The sequence below is a fragment of the Bufo gargarizans genome, chromosome 7, assembly GCF_014858855.1.
Source record: "Bufo gargarizans isolate SCDJY-AF-19 chromosome 7, ASM1485885v1, whole genome shotgun sequence".
Taxonomy (NCBI): domain Eukaryota; kingdom Metazoa; phylum Chordata; class Amphibia; order Anura; family Bufonidae; genus Bufo; species Bufo gargarizans.
The window spans coordinates 54,618,420-54,645,504 of NC_058086.1; the positions used below are offsets into that span (position 1 = coordinate 54,618,420).

The 27,085-nt window shown below is 44.2% G+C and overlaps 2 protein-coding genes across 3 annotated transcripts in view; one reads left to right on the forward strand and one right to left on the reverse strand.

The window, feature by feature from the left end:
- Nucleotides 1-19,653, forward strand: part of FAM151A (family with sequence similarity 151 member A) — a 42,289-nt gene extending 22,636 nt beyond the window's left edge. For both annotated transcript variants that reach the window (XM_044302207.1, XM_044302208.1), the window contains 5 exons: nt 393-552; nt 1,759-1,986; nt 7,588-7,727; nt 13,753-13,890; nt 18,528-19,653. In XM_044302207.1, coding sequence (XP_044158142.1) covers nt 393-552; nt 1,759-1,986; nt 7,588-7,727; nt 13,753-13,890; nt 18,528-19,186 — 1,325 coding nt within the window. In that variant the 3' untranslated portion in view covers nt 19,187-19,653. The remainder of the gene's footprint in view (nt 1-392; nt 553-1,758; nt 1,987-7,587; nt 7,728-13,752; nt 13,891-18,527) is intronic.
- Nucleotides 19,654-21,672: 2,019 nt separating this feature from the next.
- The window catches only part of ACOT11 (acyl-CoA thioesterase 11), a 31,016-nt gene continuing 25,603 nt past the window's right edge, over nt 21,673-27,085 (reverse strand). The window contains exons 13-16 of the mRNA XM_044301905.1: nt 25,645-25,778; nt 25,428-25,559; nt 25,228-25,351; nt 21,673-22,695 (exon numbers count right to left, since the gene is read on the reverse strand). Of these exons, the coding sequence (XP_044157840.1) occupies nt 22,552-22,695; nt 25,228-25,351; nt 25,428-25,559; nt 25,645-25,778 (534 nt within the window). The 3' untranslated portion in view covers nt 21,673-22,551. The remainder of the gene's footprint in view (nt 22,696-25,227; nt 25,352-25,427; nt 25,560-25,644; nt 25,779-27,085) is intronic.

A 27,085-nucleotide genomic window follows, 5' to 3' on the forward strand; every position in this document is an offset into this window, starting at 1 on the left:
AACATATGTTTAACATGATTTAAACAATGGATTCTGATGACACATTCCCTATAAGTATTTGAAACTGGGTTTTTGAAACCAGACTAAATCATTACTTTTGTCTTTAGGATAAAGGAGTTTATTCAGTTTATTCAATAGGTGAGAAACGTAGCTGATTTTATCCAGTGACAGCGCCACTCTTGTCCATAGGTTATGTCTGGTATTACAGCTCTGACATGTCCACTTTAATGGACCATGGATCAGAGTGGTGCTGTTTCTGGAAGAAAGTAGCCATGTTTTTGTAGACTTGAATTTGAGGGACACATTTACGTGACAAAAAGCTGCCATTATTCATATGAAGGCCCACTGTTTTCATGTCATTAATAGCCATGTTATCGGTTTCTCCCATGTAGGTATTAAGTTGGACTTCAAGAGTATCCAAGCCGTTGGCCCATCGCTTGACATATTACTTGCTACGTCCTCCAGGACTCCCATTAACCGCCCTGTATGGCTAAATGCAGACATCTTGGCAGGTCCCAATGTCTACAATGAAATTGGAGTAAACGCAACACAGTTAGTATCTGGTGATATATTTATTGTAATCTAAGTGGCAAAATTGGGCAAAAATGAGTATGGGGAGATTTATCAACCTGGTGTAAAGGAACACTGCCTTAGTTGCCCATAGCAACCAATCAAGTTCCACTTTTTGTCTTTCAGTGCTCCTTTGGAAAATGAAAGGTAGAAGCTGATTGGTTGCTATGGGCAACTAAGCCAGTTTTTCTCTACAACAGTTTTGATCAATCTACCCCAACTGGGGAGATTTATCAACCTGGTGTAAAGGAAAACTAGCTTAGTGGCCCATAGCAACCAATGAGATTCTACCTTTCATTTGCCAAATGAGCTGTGAAAAATGAAAGGTGGAATCTGATTGGTTGCTATTGACCACTAAGCCAGTTTTTCTTTACACCAGTTTGATAAGTCTCCCCAGTTGGGGTAGATTGATCAAAACTGTTGTAGAGTAAAACTGGCTTAGTTGCCCATAGCAACCAATCAGCTTCTACCTTTCATTTTCCAAAGGAGCTCTGAAAGATGAAAAGTGGAACTTGATTGGTTGCTATGGGCAACTAAGGCAGTGTTCCTTTACAACAGTTTTGATAAATCTCAAGGAGATAAAGCGGGAGATTTATTAAAACCGGTGTAACAGAAAACTGGCTTAGTTGCCCATAGCAACCAATCAGATTCCACCTAGCCTTTTCTGGCAGGGTGTTCCGGCGGGGTACAGCCTGCCGGATCCGTGCTGCCGCAAGTTCACCGTGCTGGCGGAAGTCCGCTCCGGCCCCATTTACTATAATGGGTGCGGGCCGAAGGGCCGGCCGCAGCACGACAAATGTGCAGAGAGTCTGGCATACAAAAACCACAGCGTGCTGTAGTTTTATTGTACACGCTGTGGTTTTTGTATGGCAGCCTCTCGGCACGTTTGTCCTGCTGCAGCCGGACCTCCGGCCCGCCCCCATTATAGTGAATGGTGCCAAAGCAGACTTACGCCAGCACAGTGGACTTACGGTAGCACGGATCCGGCAGACTGTTCCCCCGCCGAAACACCCTGCCGGAAAAGGCTACCGCAAGTGTGAAAGTAACCTAAGCCAGTATTCCGATATTGCAGCTCAGCCCCATTTAATGGAGCTGCAATATCAGCCACAGCCCATTGTTAAGTGTGGCACTGTTTCTGGAAGAAAGCAGACTTTAATCTGATAAAACCCATATAATGTATAATTGCAGGTTTCTAAACCTAATCCAAGAGAGGTTCCCAGACATCACCATCTCTCCGGGCTGGGTGACGTTATACTTACCACCTATCATCTCCAACAGAACTTACTCCAGAGACATGGTGGAGAAGATGTACAATCTGGTGAAAGGTCTGACTCAAAGAATCACTTTCCCAGCTCGGGCCGTTCTCACCTGCTCAGCATGGGAGAATTTCTACTGGCTCCTGAAGCAATCTGACCGGTGAGCAGATTGTGGAGGTCTCTAATGCATGTACATACAGGTCTTAAAAGGGTTGTCCAGGATTAGAAAAACATGGCTGCTTTATTCCAAAAACAGCCCCACTCCTGTCCATGGGTTGTGCACAGCTCCATTGAAGGGAATGGGGGAGAGCTGTAATACTGCAATAAACCTGTGGGCAGGTGTGGTGCTGTTTTTGAAAGAAAGCAGTGGAGAACCCCTTTAAATACATAAAACAATGCACAGACATAGCAGTATATCCACTATAGGTCACGTTGCGTCTTTCTATGGGGGTCATTTACAAAGACAAATTATAAATCAGGCGCACCTATGGCTGTCCGTGCACCTGGAGCGAGAAACTACTCCACTCCCTTGGTGGAGTCGATTTTCGCCAACATTTACACCTGTTTCCGTAATTTGTCTGATCTCATACACTTTGCCGATACTGCATTACTCTGCATGAAATCTGTCTCCACGAACAGCACATGTACCCATTGATTTTAATGTTTATTTACAAATGTTATTACATTATAAGGGCTCATGCACTCGACCGTATGTATTTTGCGGTCCTCAAAACACGATTCCACAAGAAAAATGGATGACATCCGTGTGACGTCCATGTTACATCGTTTTTTTTGCGAATCCATTGTAACAATGCCTGTCCTTGTCCGCAAAATGGACAAGAATAGGACATGTTCTATTCATGCACACAACAGTATTTTGTATCCGTGTCTGATATGCATTTTTTTGTAGATTGCACACGGACCCATTCATTTCTATGGGTCTGCAAACAAAAAAAGTGGACTGCACACGGATGTGAGTCCACCGTGTGTCCATTCTGCAAAGGGATAGAACATGTCCTATTCTTGGCTGCTAAATGCTGACCATGGACTCATCTGGTCCGTAAAAAAACGACGACGTTATCCAGGTTTTGTGGACTGCAAGACAGATACAGTCATGTGCATGGGTCACTAGAAAAATCACAGAAATGCGTTATTTTGGTCTGTGATGTGGACCAAACATGACCATTAGCCCTTAGAGGACCAGGCGATTTCCCGTTTTTGTTTTTTACTCCCCGCTTTTCGAGAGTCATAACTTTTTTATTTTTCTGTTCACATAGCTTGATGAATGCTTAGGATACCATTTACTGTTGCATACAAAGTAGTGGAAAAAAATTCCAAATGGCAATTCTGCTACAGTTTTTTTTTTTATGGCATTCCCTATGCAGTAAAATTGACCTATTACTGTCATTCTCCAGGTCATGAGTACAATGATACCACACTTGTATAGTTTTCTTGCGTTTAAATAATGAAAAAAACACCATATTCTGACCCCTATAACTTTTTGGTAGTTATGCGTACAGAGCTGTGTGAGGGCTCATTTTTTTGTGGGGCGATCTGTACTTTTCAGTGATGCCATTTTGAAGTGTGTGTTTTTTTAATCCCTTTTTATAAAACATTTTAAGGGAATTGAAGTGACAAAAAACGGCAAATTTATCTTTTTTTTTTTTTTTTCTGTTACACCATTCTCCGTATGGGATTAATATTGTTCCAATACCCATAATGTGTATTTTTTTTCTATTGGTTAAGTTTTGATTTTGGGGAAAGGGGGGGTAATTTGAACTTTATATATATATATATATATATATATATATATATATATATATACTGAACAAAAATATGAACACAACACTTTCGGTTTTGCTCCCATTTTGCATGAGCTAAACTCAAAGATCTGAAACATTTTCTACAGACACAAAAGACCCATTACTCTCAAATATTGTTCACAAACAGAGCGATTGCATAAGATACAGGAGAGAAATGCATAGCCTGGATCCAGAAGAGGAAGAAGACAAACTGAAAATGGCATCTGGATATCAAGGGCCAAAGAAAAAAACAGCAGACCTGCAAAGCAGGGATGTCTGCCTCCTACGGACACTAAGCTAAAACTGATTAGCTCAGTGTCTGCAGGAGGGATATAGCTGAGAGGAGGGGCTAACAGTTTTTTTTTTGCTTAGTGTCGCCTCCTAGTGGCAGCAGCTATACCCATGGTCTTCTGTGTCCACCAATGATACGAGCGAGAAACTTTATTTTCAATTTAACAATACAGTGCTGCCATATAGTGGCCTCTATTGGTGTATTCCACTAATAGCTGCTGAGGCCTGCTTGAGGCTTTGGGCTATCAGAACAGAGTAACAGGTTCCCCGATCTCAGCCGGAGAACACCGTTACGGCAGTGGGAGAGTGTGGCACATTTGACCATGGCATCTGAGGGATGAAATATATGCAATCAGCCTCATGGCTGATCATATACAGTACAGACCAAAAGTTTGGACACACCTTCTCATTCAAAGAGTTTTCTTTATTTTCATGACTATGAAAATTGTAGATTCACACTGAAGGCATCAAAACTATGAATTAACACATGTGGAATTATATACATAACAAAAAAGTGTGAAACAACTGAAAATATGTCATATTCTAGGTTCTTCAAAGTAGCCACCTTTTGCTTTGATTACTGCTTTGCACACTCTTGGCATTCTCTTGATGATATTCAAGAGGTAGTCACCTGAAATGGTCTTCCAACAGTCTTGATGGAGTTCCCAGAGATGCTTAGCACTTGTTGGCCCTTTTGCCTTCACTCTGCGGTCCAACTCACCCCAAACCATCTCGATTGGGTTCAGGTCCGGTGACTGTGGAGGCCAGGTCATCTGGTGCAGCACCCCATCACTCTCCTTCATGGTCAAATAGCCCTTACACAGCCTGGAGGTGTGTTTGGGGTCATTGTCCTGTTGAAAAATAAATGATGGTCCAACTAAACGCAAACCGGATGGAATAGCATGCTGCTGCAAGATGCTGTGGTAGCCATACTGGTTCAGTATGCCTTCAATTTTGAATAAATCCCCAACAGTGTCACCAGCAAAGCACCCCCACACCATCACACCTCCTCCTCCATGCTTCACGGTGGGAACCAGGCATGTAGGGTCCATCCGTTCACCTTTTCTGCGTCGTACAAAGACACGGTGGTTGGAACCAAAGATCTCAAATTTGGACTCATCAGACCAAAGCACAGATTTCCACTGGTATAATGTCCATTCCTTGTGTTCTTTAGCCCAAACAAGTCTCTTCTGCTTGTTGCCTGTCCTTAGCAGTGGTTTCCTAGCAGAAAATCTAACATGAAGGCCTGATTCACACAGTCTCCTCTTAACAGTCGTTCTAGAGATGTGTCTGCTGCTAGAACTCTGTGTGGCATTGACCTGGTCTCTAATCTGAGCTGCTGTTAACCTGCGATTTCTGAGGCTGGTGACTCGGATGAACTTATCCTCCGCAGCAGAGGTGACTCTTGGTCTTCCTTGCCTGGGGCAGTCCGCATGTGAGCCAGTTTCTTTGTAGCTCTTGATGGTTTTTGTGACTGCACTTGGGGACACTTTCAAAGTTTTCCCAATTTTTCAGACTGACTGACTGACCTTCATTTCTTAAAGTAATGATGGCCACTCGTTTTTCTTTACTTAGCTGCTTTTTTCTTGCCATAATACAAATTCTAACAGTCTATTCAGTAGGACTATCAGCTGTGTATCCACCTGACTTCTCCACAACGCAACTGATGGTCCCAACCCATTTATAAGGCAAGAAATCCCACTTATTAAACCTGACAGGGCACACCTGTGAAGTGAAAACCATTTCAGGTGACTACCTCTTGAAGCTCATCAAGAGAATGTCAAGAGTGTGCAAAGCAGTAATCAAAGCAAAAGGTGGCTACTTTGAAGAACCTAGAATATGACATATTTTCAGTTGTTTCACACTTTTTTGTTATGTATATAATTCCACATGTGTTAATTCATAGTTTTGATGCCTTCAGTGTGAATCTACAATTTCCATAGTCATGAAAATAAAGAAAACTCTTTGAATGAGAAGGTGTGTCCAAACTTTTGGTCTGTACTGTACATGTGCCACAGGTCTTTGCTGTTTGAAACAGCAGAAACCTGGCGTACATAAACGGCAGAGGTTGCGAAGGAGTTAGGCCTCATGCACACTATCGTTTTATGGATCCGCATCCGAGCCGCACTTTTTTTTTCACTTCAATGGGACCGCAAAAGATGCAGACAGCACTCCGTGTGCTGTCCGCATCCGTTGCACCGTTCCGTGGCCCCGCAAAAAAAATATAGCATGTCCTATTCTTGTCCGTTTTGCGGACAAGAATAGGCATGTCTTCACTGGGCCGCCCGTTCTATTCCGCAAATTGCAGAAGGCATACGGGCGGCTTCCGTTTTTTGCAGACTGCAAAAAACTGCACGGTCGTGTGCATAAGGCCTTAAAGTCAAGGGGTCAGTGAAAACCACTGACACAACACGGATGACATCAGTGTTCTGTCAGTAATTTTTTACGGAGCACTGATGCTCTGGAAATTAATTTTCAGCCTAGCAGTGTCCGTAGAATACAGATTACACACAGAGGGCAAAAAACAGACCAAACACGGATCCCTCACGGATGGACCACTGACCATATTGTCACTGATGTCGTCACTGACTTGGACGTGTAATTAAGGCCTAAAAGAGGTTTTCCTATTAAGTATATTAATCACCTCCCATTTCTTGTGAATAGGTGATAAGATATATTTTGTGTGGAAAACCCCTTTAATTAAAGAGATAATGAAACATTATACAATTGAGAATACTTAGTGGGAGTCATTTACAGCGGCTTTAGCCCAGTTTACTGGTGTAGAAAAGTTGCAATTTTTTTTGCAAAAGTCGTTTTAGACAACATTTGTGACTTTTTCCGACTCCCTCACAACTTTTCCAAAAAGTGAGTGGGAGCTCCGCAGCCCGACTCATTTAACAACACCTGAAAACTGCCACACGTTACCTACACCTCCTGGCTGGAGTATGTTCAGCAGGAGATGCGACAAACTTGTGCATTTACACAAATGTATGTATTTTGCAACCTGCAAAATGCGGATCTGCAAAAAATACAAACGTCAGTTTTTTAATTTTTTTGTGGACCCATTCTTGTCTGCAAAATGGACATTTTTTTTGGGGGGGGGGGGGCACGGAACGGACATACGGATGTGGACAACACATGGTGTGCTATCCATTTTTTTGCAGCCTCATAGAAATGAATGGGTCTGTGTGCGATGTGGATGATCGGATGCGGACTAAAAATACGGTCATGTGAATGGGGCGTGCACCTCTTAACACATTGGAAAGATCTTCCTGCGATGGGGTTTTTCTGGCTTGTGAAACACGGGTCTCTAGTAAATGACCCTCACTGTATCAATTCCTTATGTATTTCAAGATCTCTGCTTGCTGTCAATAAATAGGAATCAGTCATGATGGACTCAAAGGTGCATGTCTCATTACAAGGTACAGCTTTTTGGCAACTGGCAATTTACCAATAAACTGAGCACATGGCCGAGACTGGAAGCAACCAATGATGGTCCCTGACAGCAAACAGAGATCTTGAAAGTTGTCAAATTTTTCCAGGATTGTTTTTTTTGCGCCAAACAAAATGCATTATTACTGCACAGTGTACGAGGGACTGATCTGTGCGAGGTAACTCAAGAGCACATCAGGGATGATATCAGCGTGATAACTGCTTTATCTACACAGGTACAGCCTGACTTTATGGCAGGGGAGTTCGGACCCTCTGCAACTGGACGACCTTTTGTTCATCCGCGATAACAGTCGCCCTGAGGAGATCTATTATGACATTTACGATCCTTTGCTATCAGAATTCAAACAGCAAGCATGTAAGTTATCAGTCGAGTGTATGTAAAGTGGCAAGATAAGAGGACCTGCCCCCCTCTCCTGACAGGTCCGTTTTAGTAAGTAATTCTATTCCACATGAAGTGACAATTCTGGAGCGTCTTTTCTTATGATTCTATTTCTTGTGTTATTCTTGCAAGCAATTTTAATGGGTAAAGTTCAGATGGGTGTTACCAGTTGGGGGCGTGTCCCTGCACAGTCTGACCTTGTCCAATCAGTGCTGACTGTGTAGGGATACCTTTGGTAACAATTGGCTACACCCATCTATAAAGAAGGAGCAGATTGCATAGTTGCCAAGTGTCCTGAATTTGGCGGGACTGTCCCTGATTTTCAGAAACAGTCCCAACAAATTTATGGACAGGGTTAGCATAAGTGGGTGTTCCCAAATGGGGCAGAGGAGCTTCCATGGGTGGGGCTTACATGCCCGATTTTACCAACTGAAACCCTAGTAAGGGCTCATTCAGACAACTGTGTCTGTTTTAGCGGTCCACAAAACACGGAAACCGGCCGTGTGCATTCTGCATTTTGCAGAAGCCAGTCCTGTATAGAATTCCGTGTACCTGTTCCATTTGTAAGGGTGCTGCCAAACGTTCAGGTTTTTGGTGCAGTTTTTGAAGCCAAATTCAGGAATGGATTAAAAAATAAAGTTGTATCTCCCTTAATTCTGCAACGGGCGCCTCCCCCTAGGGCCCTCTATATAACGCATCCCAGGTGTAGGAATGCCGAGTAGTATAGTGCGGCCTAAAATGTCTCTTTATGTGTGTCACGGTGCTCCTACCTGGATACTGCTGGACCCCAGGTTTTGGGTCCGAAGCAATAAATAGGGGGAATAATTGAGGGATAAAAGAATAACTTGAATCCAGACCTTGAGATGAAGTTCAATGGCAGCTTTACTTTGCATAAACGTTCTCCAAAACGGTTTACAGGCTTTGTCCTGGTTCCAGCAGGCTTTAGCATGAAACTGGCAGGCAAACTCCACTCTGCTATATCTGTTTCTTTCTGAATCTGCTGTACTGACAGGCTGGCTGTATAACTCAGTTTCTTCTGTATGCTGAGGCTTTAAGCTTTGGCCTCCATGGCCAGAAGAGCTTAAGGTGCTCTGGCTGGTGTGGGCACGTCCAGCAGAGATGTGCCCCTGCACACCCTTCCCCTAGCTGGGGGTAAACTAGACCGAAGCTAACTGGTCCCCACCCTTCCTGCAGGAAGTAGGGCTCGTCCACTTCTCTCCAGAGAGGGGTTAGCCGTGTTTGCTGCCACCTGCTGGTGAACCAGGCACATTACATGAACCGTTACATAACATTAGAAATGCACAGTGTGTGGGCTTAGCTGCCGAGGCTGATGGCTGCTTGAAGTGAGAGCTCCGGCACCCAGTGACATTAAATCGCCTTAATCTTCATATAAGAAGCCAGTAATGGCTACCTACATTAACCCTCCGCATTATGACCAGGGGGAAGAGAACCCTGCGGCAGCAGCGGGGCAAATTAGAGTTTTACTTCGACCAGGAAAGGCAGAGAGTAGATTCAGACCCTCCATCCCAGGCGTCCCTGCCGGGATCCCGGGGCTCAGGCTCAGGCTTCCTGCCTCCTACCATCTCTCCAGCTCCGGTCAGCGATTTAAACAAGGAGCAAAGAAAAGATATGTCCTCTCCTTTGCTAACTACAGTGGGGAAACAACAAAGGCTCCCCAAGCTCGCCAAGACTCGTCCGGACGGGCAAAGAAATACCTCTACAGCGCTCTCCCCCACGTGGACGGGGCCATCTTCTCCCTCCACTAGCAGCCCGGAGAAACAAAGACTGCGGATACAGGAGTTTCCCAAGTCTCCTCAAGCGGTGAGTGAGGGCTCTATATCCCTGAACCTTTCTCACCCAATCCCAAATATGGATCAATTCCAGACCTCTAGCCAACCTGCTTCTGGGAACCTGCTTAAAGATATGTTACTAGAAGTAAGCAAATCGCTTCACACAGATTTAAAGTCCTTGATTACACCTACAGTATACAATCTACAATTCAAGGTCTTATCCCCAGAATCTCCCACATAGAGGAAAAGATGGAGGAATTTGCATCTTCCCATAATAATCTAGTAGATGCACAAAATGATCTTTCTGAAGAACTTGAGAAAATAAAGGCTAAATTAATGATCTTGAGGACAGATCCCGCAGGAATAATATTACATTCAGAGGAATACCCAAAGACATGCCTAATGGGGAACTTGAACAATACCTTTACTCACTCTTTCAGACCCTCCTGCCATCCCTTACGATGCACGATGTGACCATTGACAGAGCTCACTGGCTGCCAAGACCAAGTCATTTACCCGTCACTGTTCCTAGAGATGTTTTGGCGCAAATCCACTTCTTTCACGTTTAAAACAGGTGTTGGAGGCATCCAGAAAGAGAGGAACTCTCCCAGATTCATACCAATCCATTAAGATATACGCTGATCTTTCTGCTGTGACACTGGAACAAAGACGTCAACTAGCGCCAGTCACCCTAACTCTGAGGTAGCACAAAATTGCTTACCACTAGGGATTCCCTGTTAAGATCTTAATCAACAAAGATGGGGTCTTTCAGGTTATCAGCTCTGTAGATGCGGGCAAAACGCTTCTATCCTCCTGGAATATTGATATTTCTAACTACCAGAAGGACAAACCTCCAGATCCTCAACACCTCCCCCATGAATGGAGCATGGTGGAATCCAGGAGAGGTACCAAGCACTGAAGATCACACAACCCTACCATCAAGGTGCCGGTAGACCACTGATAACCCAGATATGCTCCTTGGCAATTCAGTGTTGACTTTACCCAAAAATTTGCAGCAGCCGACGATGGTTATAGCGAGATACAAGAAGTTGCGGACCTGGTAAATACGTCATGTGCCTATGAAAAGATGATAGCATACTTATCCTTGTTTTGTGTCCGCTTGGCAAATTTGGTTCTCCTCTACTTTTGCCACTATTCCCAGCAAGTAAATTCTGCGGGTGCTACTGGGGGAACGCTGAGAGTGTACGATTTTGTTTTACCCCTTTCTCTTTTCTTTATATGCTGTTAATGTCTTTTGTATATGCAATAATTTACCAAATCCCTCATATAGAGAGATTCGGATCCATGGATGCACAATCCGGATGTTCCTACTAATAGTCTGGAACATATCTAGCCTCATACCTGCAATGTTTGTATATATGTTCCAGTACATATTTCCTTCATAAAGTCAATGGGTCCGCAGAAAATCACGGAAAACGGCACAACGGACACGGATGCACACAACGGTCGTGTGCATGAGGCCTAACTGTAAGCAAAAACTTGTTCAATAACATGGAATGGCTTATACTATGCGTAAGTATATGCACAGATGAAATTGTGTATGGTGATACTCTAAAATTTAATAAAATACTATTGTCATAAAAACAGTTCTTTATTCCACGGGGTTGTGCACAGCCTCCAGGGGTGCATCTTACATGTTTCAAACCCTAAACGGTTTTTTAATCATGGGAGCCATCATCATGATTGAGACGTGTGGGATGGGTTTCTGGGGGTTGTGCACAATCCTGTGTTTTTAGTGCTGGAATGGTTTTATAACTTTGTCAATCCAAGTTTGTAACCCACACTCCAGCACAGGACGTATTATCCAGGACCACCGCAATTGGGGAGTTTATGGGATTATTCAAAACAGGGAGATCGAAACTAGTTTCTTTGTTCTCTATATTAACTTTACATTTATAAGTATGATTTATCCCCTCCTCCCAAAAAAATAAATTTAAAAAATGCACAGCGTGGAGGACCTGAAATAAATGCATAATATGACATGAGGTTAGACCAATAAAGACAGTAGCAAGGTGCAGAAATGGTAACACCACTCTGGGGTGTTACAATTCTTTTCCTCCTTTTATGATCCACACCTGCTTTTGGCTTCAAATATGGCATCAAAAAACCTGCTTGGACGGCGGCACCTTAAGGCCTCTTTCACACGGGCGTGTGCGCTCCATGGTCATGCTACGGGCCGCAATGCATGAGCACACTCCGTGGGGCAGCCGCATCGGATCGCGGACCCATTCACTTGAATGGGTTCGCGATCCGGCCGTTCTGAAAAAAGATAGGACATGTTCTATCTTTTTGCGGAACGTTAGTACAGGACGAAACCCCACGGAAGCACTCCGTAGTGCTTCTGTAGGGTTCCGTTCCGTGCTTCCGTTCCGCACCATTCCGCATCTCCGGATTTGCGGACCCATTCAAGTGAATGGGTCCGCATCCGTGATGCAGAATGCCCACGGAACGACACCCGTGTATTGCGGATCTGCAATACGGCAACGGGGCGCACACACCCGTGTGAAAGAGGCCTAAGGCTGTATTCACACGTGAATGAATACTTGCAGTTTTGTTGCTTTTTTTGCTGTGGAGACAGAGCAGAGCAGATATTTCCTCTGTATTTTCAGTCACGTTTGAACCTGGCCTAGGGTATATCCACACATTCAGGTTTCTCGATGCAGTTTTGGAAGCCAAAATCCGAAGTGGATCATAAAAGGAGAGTCAGTATAGAGGACAGATGCGACTTCTCCTCTATCAGGAATTCACTCCCGGTTTCGGCTTCCAAACTTGCATCAGGAATCCTGAACATGTAGCCGTCCCCTAAGGCCTATTTCACGCGAGCAAACTGAAATCAGTCCGTATTCTGGCTCTGGACTACGCACGGATTCCTGATGATATACCATCAGTATTGTTTCAGATTTACATACGTATTCTTTCCTCCTTGCATTTTTGATGCACTCCCATAGACTGTAATGGGTGTATTTGGGGAAAAAAAATACGCACAAAAAGCAGACATGCTGCAGATTTAAAATACTGATGGAATATATACGCCCACGTAAATAGCTCTATTCGTTAAAGGTGTTGTCTCACTTCAGCAAATAGAATTTATTATGTAGAGAAAGTTAAGTTAAGGGTACTTTCACACTAGCGTTAAAGTTTTCAGGTATTGAGTTCCGTCTTATCCGTTCAGTATGCATCAGGATGTCTTCCGTTCCGTCCCTTTTATGGTATTTGGGCGGAGAAAATACCGCAACATGCTGCAGTATTTTCTCTGGCCAAAATTCCGGAACACTTGCCGGAATTCCGGCATTAATTTCCATTGAAATGTATTAATGCCAGATCCGGTACCCAGTGTTCTGGAAAAAACGGATCCGGTTTCCCAGTCTGCGCATGCGCAGACCTTTAAATCTATGGAAAAAAAAAAATACCGGATCAGGTTTTCCTGATGACATCAGAGAGACAGATCCGGTTTTGCAATGCATTTGTTGGACGGATCCGCAAACAAATGATATCCATTGGTATACGGATTTACGGATCCGGTAGGCATTTCCGGCAACGGAACTACCTGCTGGATTCTTCTAACGCTAGTGTGAAAGTACCCCAAGGCACTTACTAATGTACTGTGATTGTCCATATTGCCTCCTTTGCTGCCTGGATTCATTTTTTCATCACATTATACACTGCTCGTTTCCATGGTTATGACCACCTTCCAATCCAGAGGTAGTGGTCGTGCTTGCACAGTATAGGAAAAAGCACCAGCCTATGTGCGCTCCCACTGTCCCAGCCACCAGGGGGGGCGGTGCTTTTTCCTATAGTATGCAAGCATGACCACCACTGATAGATTGCAGGGTGGTCTGTAACCATGGAGACGAATAGTGTATGATGTGATGGAAAAATGAATAAATCCAGCAAAGTAGGCAATATGGAGAATCACAATACATTAGTAAGTGGCTTGTATTAATTTTATCTACATGATAAATGTCATTGGCTGAAGTGAGACGACCCTTTAACATTAGCAGCGGATTCCGGAACATAAAATCTGGGCCCCATACGGATTGCAAATACTCTTGTGTGAAAGCGGCCTAAGTGTGACTCTCCTGTACCCACATTGAGCTTGGCATACACGCCGACGGCGTTCTCCACCAGCGCTGCCTGCAGCTTAGTTTGTGACGCCGCATGTGATTTGACTTGTGTGTATTTTTTTAAAGTGAATACAAGCAGGAGGAAACTGTTCTACACCGGGGGCAGTCTTCAGATGTACTTTCACCCCGACGATCATGATGGAATATCGGTGAAATGGTTTGATGCAGAAGAAAACCTCTCCACAGTACAGAATCTTTTAGCAAGTAAGAAAAGTGTCTCCTGGCGTGGGGGTCATGATGTCAGAGCGTTCTGTCTATGGTCTCAAAATGCACCCTGTAGTAACTGGAACAACCCACAGTTAATATTAACTCTATCCGACTCTATCCGGTTTTTGTTTTATACAAATATCAATAATAATTTTCCTAAGTACAAGTTGTGCTCTCCCGTGACTCCCTCCTGAGTCTTTTCCACTCAGACTGTTAAGGTAGGGTGCTGGCTCTTCATATAGAGACCAGCCCTGTATGACTTACTGGAAGTGCTCCATGATATGGAGACTTAAAGGGGTTCTCCGGGCTGTTAATATTGATGACCTTGCCTATCAGATAGGCGGGGGTCCGACGCCCAGCATCTCCGCCGATCAGCTGTATGAGGAGACGGCATGCGCAGTCTGCCCTCCTGCTCTGCTGCTTTGCCATAGACAGCAGCGGTGAGCAGGAGGAGAGACGGAGACGTGGCGCGCATACTGCTCGCACCGTCTTCTCATAAAGCTGATCAGCGGGGGTGTCGGACACACGCCCATCTGATATTGATGAATCAATAGTAAAATATAACCTACAGATATGTTCCCAAGAAAAAACATACCCATAAAAGTATCAAAAAATATCAGTTTATTACACAGAATTGAAAAAATATATATAAAACCCCATAAATCAGGGATAACAATGTCAGAAATGGGTAACAATGACCTTAGTGCTTTATGTGCATTATGGGACATCCCTTCTATATATTATTATGTAACTGGATAGAGGCTTGGTTATATGTAACCTGAATTTTATTATCTGGTCTCACCTGTAATCCCTTCTTTTTGGGACATGTAATACATTCTTTTCAGGGGCAGTAGGACGGAAGGCCAGTGTTTCCATACAGCACTAAGGTCATTGCTACCTATTTCTTACATTGTTATCCTAGATATATGGTGTTTTATATATTTTTTTTTCGATTTTGTGTATAACGTTGAACAGCAGCTTTACTTGAATAAACTTTAATCAGGAAATAATCTTCCAACTTTGTCTTGGTTACCAGTAGGTTTTAGCATGAATTCTGGCAGGCAATACACTTGGCTTTGCTACATCTGTCACTCTCTTGCTTTGCTGTGCTGACAGGATTAAATAGAAACTTTTCCTTTCTGTACCTAGCTTTCTGTAGCCTGACTTAGGCCCCTTTCACACGGGCGAGTATTCCGCGCGGATGCGATGCACGAGTTGAACGCATTGCACCCGCACTAAATACCGACCCCTTCATTTCTATGGGGCTGTTCACATGAGCGGTGATTTTCACGCATCACTTATGCGTTGTGTGAAAATCGCAGCATGCTCTATTTTGTGCGTTTTTCATGTAATGCAGGCCCCATAGAAATGAATGGGGTTGCGTGAAAATCGCAAGCATCCGCAAGCAAGTGCGGATTCGGTGCGATTTTCACGCGCGGTTGCTAGGAGACGATCGTGGTGGAGACCCGATCATTATTATTCTCCCTTATAACATGGTTATAAGGGAAAATAGCATTCTGAATATAGAATGCATAGTAAAATAGCGCTGGAGGGGTTAAAAATAAATAAATAATAATTTAACTCACCTTAGTCCACTTGATCGTGCTGCCCGACATCTCGTCTGTCTCCTTTGCTGAACAGGACCTGGGGTGACGTCACTCCGGTCATCACATGTTCCATCACATGATCTTTTACCATGGTGATGGATCATGTGATGACCGGAGTGACGTCACCACAGGTCCTGTTCCTGAAATGAATGCTCACCACAGGTCCTGTTCAGCAAAGGAGACAGAAGAGATGCCGGGCTACGCGAGCAAGTGGACTAAGGCGAGTTAAATTTTATTTTATTTTTTTTAACCCCTCCAGCGCTATTTTACTATGCATTCTATATTCAGAATGCTATTATTTTCCCTTATAACCATGTTATAAGGAAAAATAATACAATCTACAGAACACTGATCCCAAGCCCTAACTTCTGTGAAGAAGTTCGGGTACCAAACACGCGCAATTTTTCTCACGTGAGTGCAAAACTCATCACAATGTTTTGCACTCGCGTGGAAAAATCGCAAGTTTTCCCGCAACGCCCGTCTGAAAGAGGCCTTAGTCTTTATCCTTATCGGTATCTTTTATCTTTATCCAGGGAACCTTTCCTCCTGGCTTCTGAGGCTTGTAGGTTGGGCCTCTAAGTCCAGCAGAGCTGAAGGTGCTCTGCTGGCTGGAACACAGCCTTCCCCCAGCAGGGGGTAAGCTAGACACGACCTCTCCCCTAGAAGGGGTAGGCTAGACTGACCTTCACTAACTAAACGTCTCCCCGGAGGGAGAGAAGAGAATGGAAAGAAGGTTCCATCCTCGGTCCCTGTAGCTCTTCCATTGTTGCTGCCATCTGCTGGTGAACCAGGCACATTACTCTGATTCGCTACAAAATCACGGTGACAACTTTATCTCACTGTGATTTTGTAGTAAAAAGATCACAGAGAGGCACGGAGCATTATCATTCATGTTATGCTCCGTGTCTCGGATGTCCTGGCAGGGCTTGGCTCTCTTTCACGCAGCGGATTACCCGCACGGCATCCGCTCGTGTGAAAGAGCCCTTAAAGGGGTTATCCAGGATAAAAATATTGTTCATCTATGCACAGGATAGGTCATCCATATTACATCGGAAAGGGTCCTAGTCCCAGCACCCCCGGAGATCAGCTGTTTCAGGAAACTGCTCGCCAGAGCTTTGTTAACCATGGGAGTCTACCAGGTGGCTTCCAAGCACAGCGCCATACATCGTACAGTGGCTGTGATTGGTATTGCAGCTCAGCCCCATTGACTTGAATGAAGCTGAGCTGCAACTAGGCCACGTGACCGATGTATGGTGATGTCACATGGCCTAGGAAGAGGCCATGATGTTCACAGAGGGCCCATCCTCTTTTAACTGCTGATCGTCCAGAGTCCCAGGTGTTGGATCCCCACCAATCTGATATTGATGACCTACCCAGAGGATAGGTCATCAATATTAATTCCAGGATAACGCCTTTAATGGCAATGGGAAAATAATATTCAAAGAGTTCTCTCACAAGGAAAGAGAAACCTCTGCCGAACGCCACCTTGTGGAAGTGGCTCCCTAGGAGTCAAAATCTGACTTTTTAACAAGGGAACATGGCCAAGCCAAATATCCATCCCCGAAACAGCTGTCTACGGATGGATATCTGGCTTGGCTATTTTTCCTTGTCGTGTCTCAAGGCTTGTTAAAAAGTTGGATTCTGAATCATAGGTAGCCACTTCCACAAGGTGGCACTGGCGAGGCGGTCCTCTTTCCTTGGGAGATACCTCTTTGCATATTGTCCACTCAGACGGTAAAATGGCTGCCATGGCACCATGACATCCCACTTTGCAACCTCAAATTTTGGTGATTTTCTTTTATATTTTTTTTTCATGAACATGCAGTATAGGATCATGCAAAACCTTACCACAGTCCCTATTTGCATGATCAAGGCATTATAGAGGTTGTGAAAGTTTTTCCCTATCACATCCAACTAACTGAACAGTGCGTGTGATTCGACCGCTGGGACCACAACTGATCCCAAAAATAGAGGTCCCATTCTCCCCTCCTGAAGGGGCAGGAGGTCAAGCATGCACCCTGCCATGCTATTCTTTCTCTATGGGACTGCCAGAAATAGCTGGCTATCTCCGGCAGCCCCTTAGAAACTGAATGAAGTTGCGGGGCTCATCCTCGAACCTCCGATCCTTCAGAACAGAGGAACAGGACCCCCGCTCTCAGGGACAGTCAGTTATCCCCTATCCTGTGGATATGGCATAACTTTAAAACTTGGTACAACCCTTTAAACTACATAGTTAATTAGTGCTTCTACCTCTTACTCCCCTGCCTCAGGCATTACAGACATTTTTAATATGGCACCCCTGATCATGGGGTAGTGCAACACCCAGAACGTGCCCTCAGTGGTAATATCAATATTCTAAAAACAAAACAAACAAGCAGGCCGATGCATGTCCGTGAACAAGCCCGTGACTTAGGCTACAAGATAAGAGCATGCTGACGAAAAAAATGGCCTTTCTAAAGCTACTTTCACACTTGTGTTTTTGCTGGATCTGGCCGGGATCAGCAAAAACGCTTCCGTTACTGATAATACAACCATCTGCATCAGTTTGAACAGATCCGGTTGTATTATCTTTAATATATTTTTAACATTGCTAAAACGGATCCGTCATTAACTCCATTGAAAGTCAATGGGAGACGTGCCAGAGAAAACGGATCCGTCCCTATTGACTTGCATTGGGGTCATGACGGATAAGTTTTGCTCCGCATCCCCAGGACGGAAAGCAAAATACAACATGCTGCAGGTTGCTCTCCTGTATGGAAACTCAACTAAATGACTAGCATTCCGTTCTGTTAAGTTCAGTTTTGTCCCCATTGACGATGAATGGGGACAAAACTGAAGCGTTTTTTTCCGGTATTGAGCCCCTAGGACGGAACTCAATACCAGAAAACTTAAAGGTACCCTAAGCTTTTCCTTATGAGATGGAGTTCCTATATGCACAGGAAGATGCTCTACCAAATGATCTTACAGGAAGACTGTTTACGGTAATTAAGTTGTTGGAATATTTACAACGTCCTCTCTCTTATATAGGTAGTTTTGGAATGCTTACTCTTCATGTAGAAGTCCAATCAAGATCACCGGTGGTGATCTTTGCCAAGTCATCAGCAGCATTTCCACTGGAAGATCTTCTGAAGCTGATTAATAGCAACAAAAATCTTTGGGGAGTTTTTCTGAAACCAAAAGACCATGTTTCACTCAACGAGACACTCCATGCCTTGAAGAGACTAAATGACCAGAAAGGCCTATATCTTCCAGTATGGATTGGTATGGATGTGTCATATAAGAGTTTCAGTACACCTGGGTATCTCTATGGAGAAGACTTCATCGGTAGCATCAACGCCATCTTTTCGGCAGTTACGATTGCTCCTGGCTGGCCCATAGAACGGTTGGACGGGGGTTATACAGAGCTGATGGTGCAGGACATGCTTCAGCTCTGCAAAGGAGTCATGCAGGAGGTCTCATTCCAGCTACAAGCAGTTATCTTGGGTAAGGCCTGGCTGAATACTGTGAATCTAATGAAGGTCTCCCACATGTATACTCTTACTGTGGAACACACCGCTGAGCAGGGGACATTCATGGATGGGTATCATGGACTGATGGCCATCAGAACCCACACGGAAAACGGTGTCTATTACAAACTACCACCAGATTATTATTCTTCGCTCATGACAAGTATCTACAGCACGTAAAGTAAAATCACTCAAGGACCCTCACTTGATGCACATTACTGTAGGACCAACTTAAATTATATAGATGTTTTTGGGTAATTTCATCGTAAATCTCTTGGAAAATCCACTAGTTGAAGAGGTGGGTGTGTAGTGTTATATAATTGATTTATCTGTTCTCTATTGGACTATGGGATGATAGTGGTATGACGGGCTGGCTGGGTCACACAAAGCACCTGGTCAGCTTTGGACAATGGATACTGTATTTTTGGGAGAAGGTCCAGTGTCATCTCTCATTCCATAAAGATTTGTTGGCATATATGTAAATTCGACCTACGAGAAATATACTGATCCGACATTGTCCTCTTAATGCGTTGATTTACAAATATATACAATAAAAGTGAGTCCTAAAATGATAGATTCCTTCGAAGACTTTGTCAAATGCAAATATCATGGTGACGTACCTGATGGAACTACGCAAGGTCTAAATAATTCTGAGGCAAAGCAAAAGATGATAATTTTGGGCTGAAATAATATTAACTGGAACATTTATGGACATATTAATAGGATGTGCCTCAAATGTCAAATAGGTGCTGGTCCCAGAGGCGAGACCCGCTCCTACCTCAAGAACCTGGCTCTGAAGTGAACAGAAAGCACACTGTACTTGCCAGGGGTGGACTGGGAACTTAAAGTGGCCCTGGAAAAAAACTAAAAGTGCCCTCATTTTGTAGTCTGGTACAAATTGGTGGAAGTCAGGGCTAACACAGGTAGGCAGGCCAGCAGTACCATCTTGCGGCACACAATACCTCCCAAAATAGCCAAATACCACAGTCCTGCACAAAATACATCCCCAAAAAATTCCACTGGACTGCTGTGAGGAGGGCTCAAGTAGACCCCTGGGCACCGGCCCACTGGGAAATTTTCCTGTAAGGTCTATTGCCAGTCAGCACAACGTACTCTCCACTTGCTGCACAAGTGTAGCAGCCCCTCCTTTCATCACCATGGGACTTCCGAAAATAGCCAGCGCTCAGCTTTTTTCAGAAGTCCCATATCAGTTAATGGAAGGTGGCTGCGCATGCACGGCTTGCTCTCTGCTCACATTGGGTCCCTATTCTGGAGATGGGAGTGCATCCCAGAGGTGGGATCTGCACCTATCAGACATTTATGACATGTCCTATCCATATGCTACCAATATTCCAGATGGGAATACCCCTTTAAAGGGATTTTCTGGGACCTAGGTACTGATGACTTATCATCAATATCAGATCAGTGGAGAATCTTAAAGTTGATTAAACTAGATCAGTAACAGCGACAAATGCAGCACAGGACACACGATGTTACATATCACTTATTTTCATTGACAGCACTGAATATGTATCATACGAGGATTTCAAGCTACATCTGAAGAACAGTCAAAATGCCACAAATGGTTTCAAAAAACAAAAAAAGTGCCCTATGTGCAAAGTGTCAAAAATACTGAACTTGAGAACTACACAGTCATGATCAAACAGCGGTGACAAACCTTTCACATCCATCATTCTTTAGGTTGCACTCCTCCCTACCTAACGCATTGGTGGCCTATGACTTAGGGCAGTGATGGGGAACCTTTTAGAGACCGAGTGCCAAACCTCAACCAAAAACCCACTTATTTATCGCAAAGTGCCAACACGGCAATTTACCCTGAATACTACAGTCCAGTATAGTACATCTTCTATGTACTTTATCATTTGGCTATAATAACCTGACTACATTTAGTGCGCTGCCTGTGCCGTGATGAATGGCGGGTAAAGTCGAAGGCATATTGGTATGCCTTAGACCAGGCATGCTCAACCTGCGGCTCTCCAGCTGTTGCAAAACTACAACTCCCAACATGCCTGGACAGCTTACAGCTATCAGCCTACAGCAGGGCATTGTGGGAGTTGTAGTTTTACAACAGCTGGAGGGCCGCAGGTTGAGCATGCCTGCCTTAGACTTTTTCCAGGGTGCAGGTGCCCGCAGACAGGGCTCTGAGTGCCGCCTCTGGCACCCGTGCCATAGGTTCGCCACCACTGACTTAGGGTAACCATACGCCTTGGACATAGTTGCCAACAGTCTTGATTTGGTAGGGACTGTCCCTAATTTTCAGAGACAATCTAGGCTGTTCTATGCTGAAAATGGACGCGTTACTCATAAGTGGGCGATTCCAGGAGATTTAACAATGTTCTCAGGATGGGGCTTGAAGGATTTCTCCAGGCTTTAAAAAAATAATAATAATCCAAGCTTCCTAGTAAGGGTACTTTCACACTAGCGTTTTTCTTTTCCGGCATGGAGTTCCATCCTAGGGGCTCTATACCGGAGAAGAACTGATCAGTTTCATCCCCATGCATTCTGAATGGAGAGCAATCCTTCAGTCTTCAGTTTAGTCTTTTTGACTGCTCAGGACGGAGATAATACCGCAGCATGCTACGGTTTTATCTCCGGCCAAAAATCCGGAACACTTGCCTGAATGCCGGATCTGGCATTTTTTTTCCATAGGAATGTATTAGTGCCAGATCTGGCATTAAAAATACCCCAATGCCGGATCCGTCCTTTCGGTCTGCGCATGTGCAGACCTTTAGAAATGTGGAAAAAAATTGAAACGGATCCGTCTACAAAAGCTGTCCGTTGGAATGCAGATTCCGGCGACGGAACTGCTTGCCGGATCACTCTGCCGCAAGTGTGAAAGTAGCCTAACTTGTTATACAGGCTCCAGGCTCTTCCACTGGGGTCCTGACCAGATGTCTTCCCTTTTACTATTATGCAGTTGAACTGGAAGAGAAGGGAAGATATCCTGTTGGGACCTGAGCAGAGGAGCCTGCAGCCTGAGTGAGTGCAGCAATGGCAAAGCGACGGGGAGAAAGCAGCTCTGCTGTTCCTGGGAGATTTTTCCGCTCTACTGGGAGTCCAAGAGGTCTCCCATTCTTCCAGGAGCCTCCCCCGTGTTTGGGGAGAGTTGGCAAGTACTCCCTTGTGAACAGAAGGATCGAGCATGTTGAAGTCCATGTCTAATATCTGCCATCAGGGGACAGGGAGGACATCTTCATACACATTATATCGGTGGCTGGTCACGCTGAAATTGTTGGGTTCAGTCAATGTTCGTTTAATGTGTATGGCCATGTTTACGGGGCAGTCTGTTGGGTGATGGGCATGTTATATGCACTGAATATAAGGACGGGTCTACAAATGCATTATGGGGCGGAATTACTAAATTACCTAATCAAAAAACTGTTGGTGGACCACAACAACCAATCACAGCACAGCTTTCAATTATTAGGAGCAACACACAAAATAAAAGTTGTGCTGTGATTGGCTACTACGGGCTTCAAAGACAGCTTTTCTTTTAGACTATTTTCATAAATCTGATCCGTGTTTTACGGCGGGTTAGAGTCCTTCACATTGTCAATAAGAAATCGCTCACAGGCTTGATAAGTGCTAGCGAAATCTGACGATAATCCGGTGATGTTGGTAGTTAATTGCGAGACAATTCCTGGGGTAAACTGATTGTAATAGGAGATCTGCAGAAGAAATAAAAAATAAAATATTAATAAATACTCCATAAAACTTTGCAGATATACAAGCTAATATGGCTGTCATAAAAGGGCATCCGTCAGCAGTTTTGTACCTATGACACTGGCTGACCTGTTACATGTGCGCTCGGCAGCTGAAGGAATCTGTGTTGGTCCCATGTTCATATGTGCCCGCATTGCTGAGAAAAATGAAGTTTTAATATATGCAAATTAGTCTCTAGGAGCAACAGGGGCGTTACCATTACACCTAGAGGCTCTGCTCTCTCTGCAACTGCCGCGCCCTCTGCACTTTGTCAGTGCCAGGTGCGATGACGTTTTCACTGCCTGGTCCTGTCAATGAAAGTGCAGAGGGCACAGCAGTTGCAGAGAGAGCTGAGCCTCTAGGTGTAATGGTAACGCCCCCGTTGCTCCTGGAGGCTCATTTGCATATATTAAAACATCATTTTTCTCAGCAATGCGGGCACATATGGACATGGGACCAACACAGGTGTCTTCAGCTGCCAAGCGCACATATAACAGATCAGACAGTGTCATAGGTACAAAACTGCTGACAGATGCCCTTTAACTTCAAGTGGAAACATTGCAGGTTTTCACCCTCCCAAAAAACATTACAACCAATACATGGTTATTCAAAACCATTGTATAGCCATGTATTCAAATGGGCAATAAATCATCAACTATAAACATATCCATGGACATATATACAGCGGGGGCAGCCATAGTGGCTCATACAAGGCCCACAGACCTGCAACGTTCTTTTTAAGGGAGTCTGCTACCAGAAAAATCACTGATAAACCAGGTACAATGTCTTGTAGGATTAGCTCAGCTGAATGTAATGACACCTTTCACTTAGTGATCTGTTGCTTCATTCTGGAGAGCAAGTATTTTTTATCCATATGCAAATGAGCAGTAAAGTGCACTCAAGGCGGGCTCAAGCCACTCTGTGCACCCTTGCTCCTCCTGCTTTCTCTGCCAGACCCTCCTTTGTGATTGACAGGGCCAAGTAGCCATGTAACTATGTAGTAACCTAGCCCTATCAATCAAAAAGAAGAGGGAAGAGCTGGCAGAGGAAGGAGGAGGTGCACAGAGTGGCTGTAGTGCACTTATCTGCTCATTTGCATATGCACCAAGAGTACTTTTTCTTCAGAATGAAGCAATGGATGGTTAAGTGAAAGATATCATTGCATTCAGCTGAGCTAGCCCTGCAAGACATTGGGGGAGATCTATCAAACTGGTGTAAAGTAGAACTGGCTGAGTTGCCCATAGCAACCAATCAGATTCCATGTGTCATTTTTCACAGCTCCCTTGGAAAATGAAAGGTGGAATCTGATTGGCTGCTATGGGCAACTCAGCCAGTTGTACTTTACACCCCCATCTCCCCCACTGTGTCTGGTTTATTAGTAAATTTCCTGGTGCCAGAGTTTCCTTCTAGTGGTGGCTTTCTGCTGGTTGGCACTTTTATGTGGGCGGCAGATCTCATATATGACACTACTACCCATTGTATCCAGTACAGGTCGTTATACTGCAGCACAGTACACTTTACTTTGGGTCTTTCAATAACATGAATGCCTCTAATCACGGAAGATCCTACCACAGATGACTTGCCAATGGTCGTGAATCTGCAGAGCACATAGAACTTACAGAGGGCATCAGATGTTTTGCCATCCAGGATAGAAGGGCCTGGTGTTTCTTTCTCCCTCCCATGCCATTTGGCCCAATCCTGCACCCACTCTGATGAGGGTAGTCCTGGACAGATTCCAATTTCTCACCAAAGGAGGTTAGACCAACCTTGGCTGGGCTTGCACTCTCCAAGGGCCCTAAAGCAGCAGCATGGGATGCTTGTATACTAAGTATGCCCCTTTAAATGTACGATTTGCCCTTTTGACCAAATGCATGGCATATGGTAAGCATTTGTATACTCCTTGCAATGTATATTTTTATATAACCGTGCAAAACATGGTTTAAAAAAAAAATAACTTGATGCCCTATAAATCAATAAGCAGACTAAAGGCTGTTACCAAAGACATAAGACGAGCCTCCTGGGACGACCTAATTATCACATTGCGATTTATTGCACCCCTGTCCCCAGGGGCGTAGCTAAAGGCTCATGGGCCCTGGTGCAAGAGTTCAGCTTGGGCCCCCCTTCCCTCAGTGCTTTGTGGTCAGGGGAAGGGAAGCACATAGCCTTCATGCTGCCTGAGGCAAAAAATTTAATGCCCCTACCCCCCCCCCCCCTTCCCATGCCAAATTCTTGACCTAACCCCTTCCCTCCAGCCAGAGGTGTAACTTGACCAGCATGCACTTTCTTCTTATGCGGGACAAGGGTCTTTGGGACCCCTCAGCACCCCCTATAGCTACGCTCCTGCCTGTCCCCTGAGGTGGCAGGGAAGTCATTGGGACCCTTAGGCACCAGGGCCTGGGTGCAACTGCTACCTGTGCACCCCTTATAGTTACGCTCTTGGGACTAACATAACCTTGCTTCCTGTCTGCTCAATTAGGCCAAATAGTTAAAAACAATACCTTTGTCATGGGTCCTTGTGACCAGATACAGAATCCGGAGCAAAGAGTCTCTCCCCGGGTGTACTCCTCACAGGGGGGATGGGTAGAGAGGGTAACCGAGCGAAACGCTATAACATAAGGGTCTCTGTAAAAGGAAATATGCCATGAGTATACTAGATTTGAGGAACTAAATAGACAAGTGGTTTAGGATCAGATCTTACCCAACATCACAGGGTAGCCGCCGAGAAGCCAGGATGATGAAATCTTGAAGCTTGCCATCTGCACTACGCACGGTGCTGACTACGTGATAAATTGCATCATCTTCATTCACTTGTTGCAGGAGTCGGCATTCCCTACAAAGAACATGCGGTATACAGTATAAAAATGCGGGGAAACAGATTACAGATTTTGATATATTTTCCCCATTTCTTCCCTCACTTGTAATAATGATCCCATTCACTGCGACGGGTCAGATCAGAGAGCAGGTTGAAGGTTTGTCTTGCATCAATGGACACCAGAATTTCAACTTTGAAGGATAGAAATGAGCCGTCCTCCAAGGTGTACAGGCGGACCTACGTGGAGGAGAGGACTGGACCGTTATACAGAAGCTCACTCTTCCATATACTTTGCACAAACGTTCTTTGTGAAGCAGCACACGTTATTATGCTCCATGTCCTAATTTTTCTGTTTCTTTTTTTCTTAAAGGGACACTTCCATTAAAGTTAGCACACTATATGTAAATATTATATTTTTTTTATTTTTAACGGGTGTTTTTTTAAAATATTATTTTAACTCCATGCATTGTAATTACCGTCCTGTAAATTCCTCATTGTTTGGACGCTTAACTCTCTCAGTCAGACCGCCACTGAGGCCAGATAGAGTCTCCCTGTAGCGACTCAATTAGAGCATTACACTAATCCATAAAATACTCTTTTGTGGGCATCTTTATCTAGGCCTGAACAATTGAGCCGACATACTGTTAACCCAATTCTACACCTACTATTAGAATACTGATTACCTTGCCGATAAGATTTTCCTCTCACAGCAGCCTGACAATGGATTACCTATCTATATAGGAGGTCTTATTATACAGTATGTGTTGACTGCTACAGAAGGACAATATTTGAGATTTAATTTTCAATCCTGACACCCGGGACGCTGTGGCCTTCTCACAGTTTAGATGACGTCACGTGGCCTAGGCAAAGCTCAGTTCACATTCAATTAAAAAGGGTCTGAGCTGCGATACCAAGCGTAGCCGCCTATACAATGAGGCTAGGTCATCAGTTAAAAAATAAAATCGGAAAACCCCCTATGGAGGGTTAAACCTATTTCAACATTTATGTGACTGCAGTGTCAAAAATGATCAGTCGGTCAATTTTTTTGTTGGTTTTGGAAGCATAGCTGTATTGTAATGTACCACAATATATTGTTATTTTCTGGAAAAGGAGTTTGGAACATGACTTCTATATATTATATGTTCAAATTCAGCATTACCTTTATTGAGATATTGTACATCAAATTACAGGGAACCTGTCGCCGTGAAAATCCACTTCAATCTGCAGGCAGCATGTTATAGAATAGAGCAGGAGGAGCTGAGCAGATTCATATATAATTTTATGGGAAAAGATTCATAAAACTTTAATTTATTCATTTATCTCAGCTTTTTATGCTAACGAGTCATGTGGGCAGTGTTACTCACCGCTCACCGATTACCAGTTGCTGAGTAGGACCGCCCACATGACTCCTAAGTACTGTATAACAAGAGCAATGACATAAATGAATGTAAGTTATACTGGATCTTTTTCCATAAAACTATATCAATCTGCTCAGCTCCTTTAGCTCTATATTATGCTGCCTGCAGATTGCACTGTATTATATT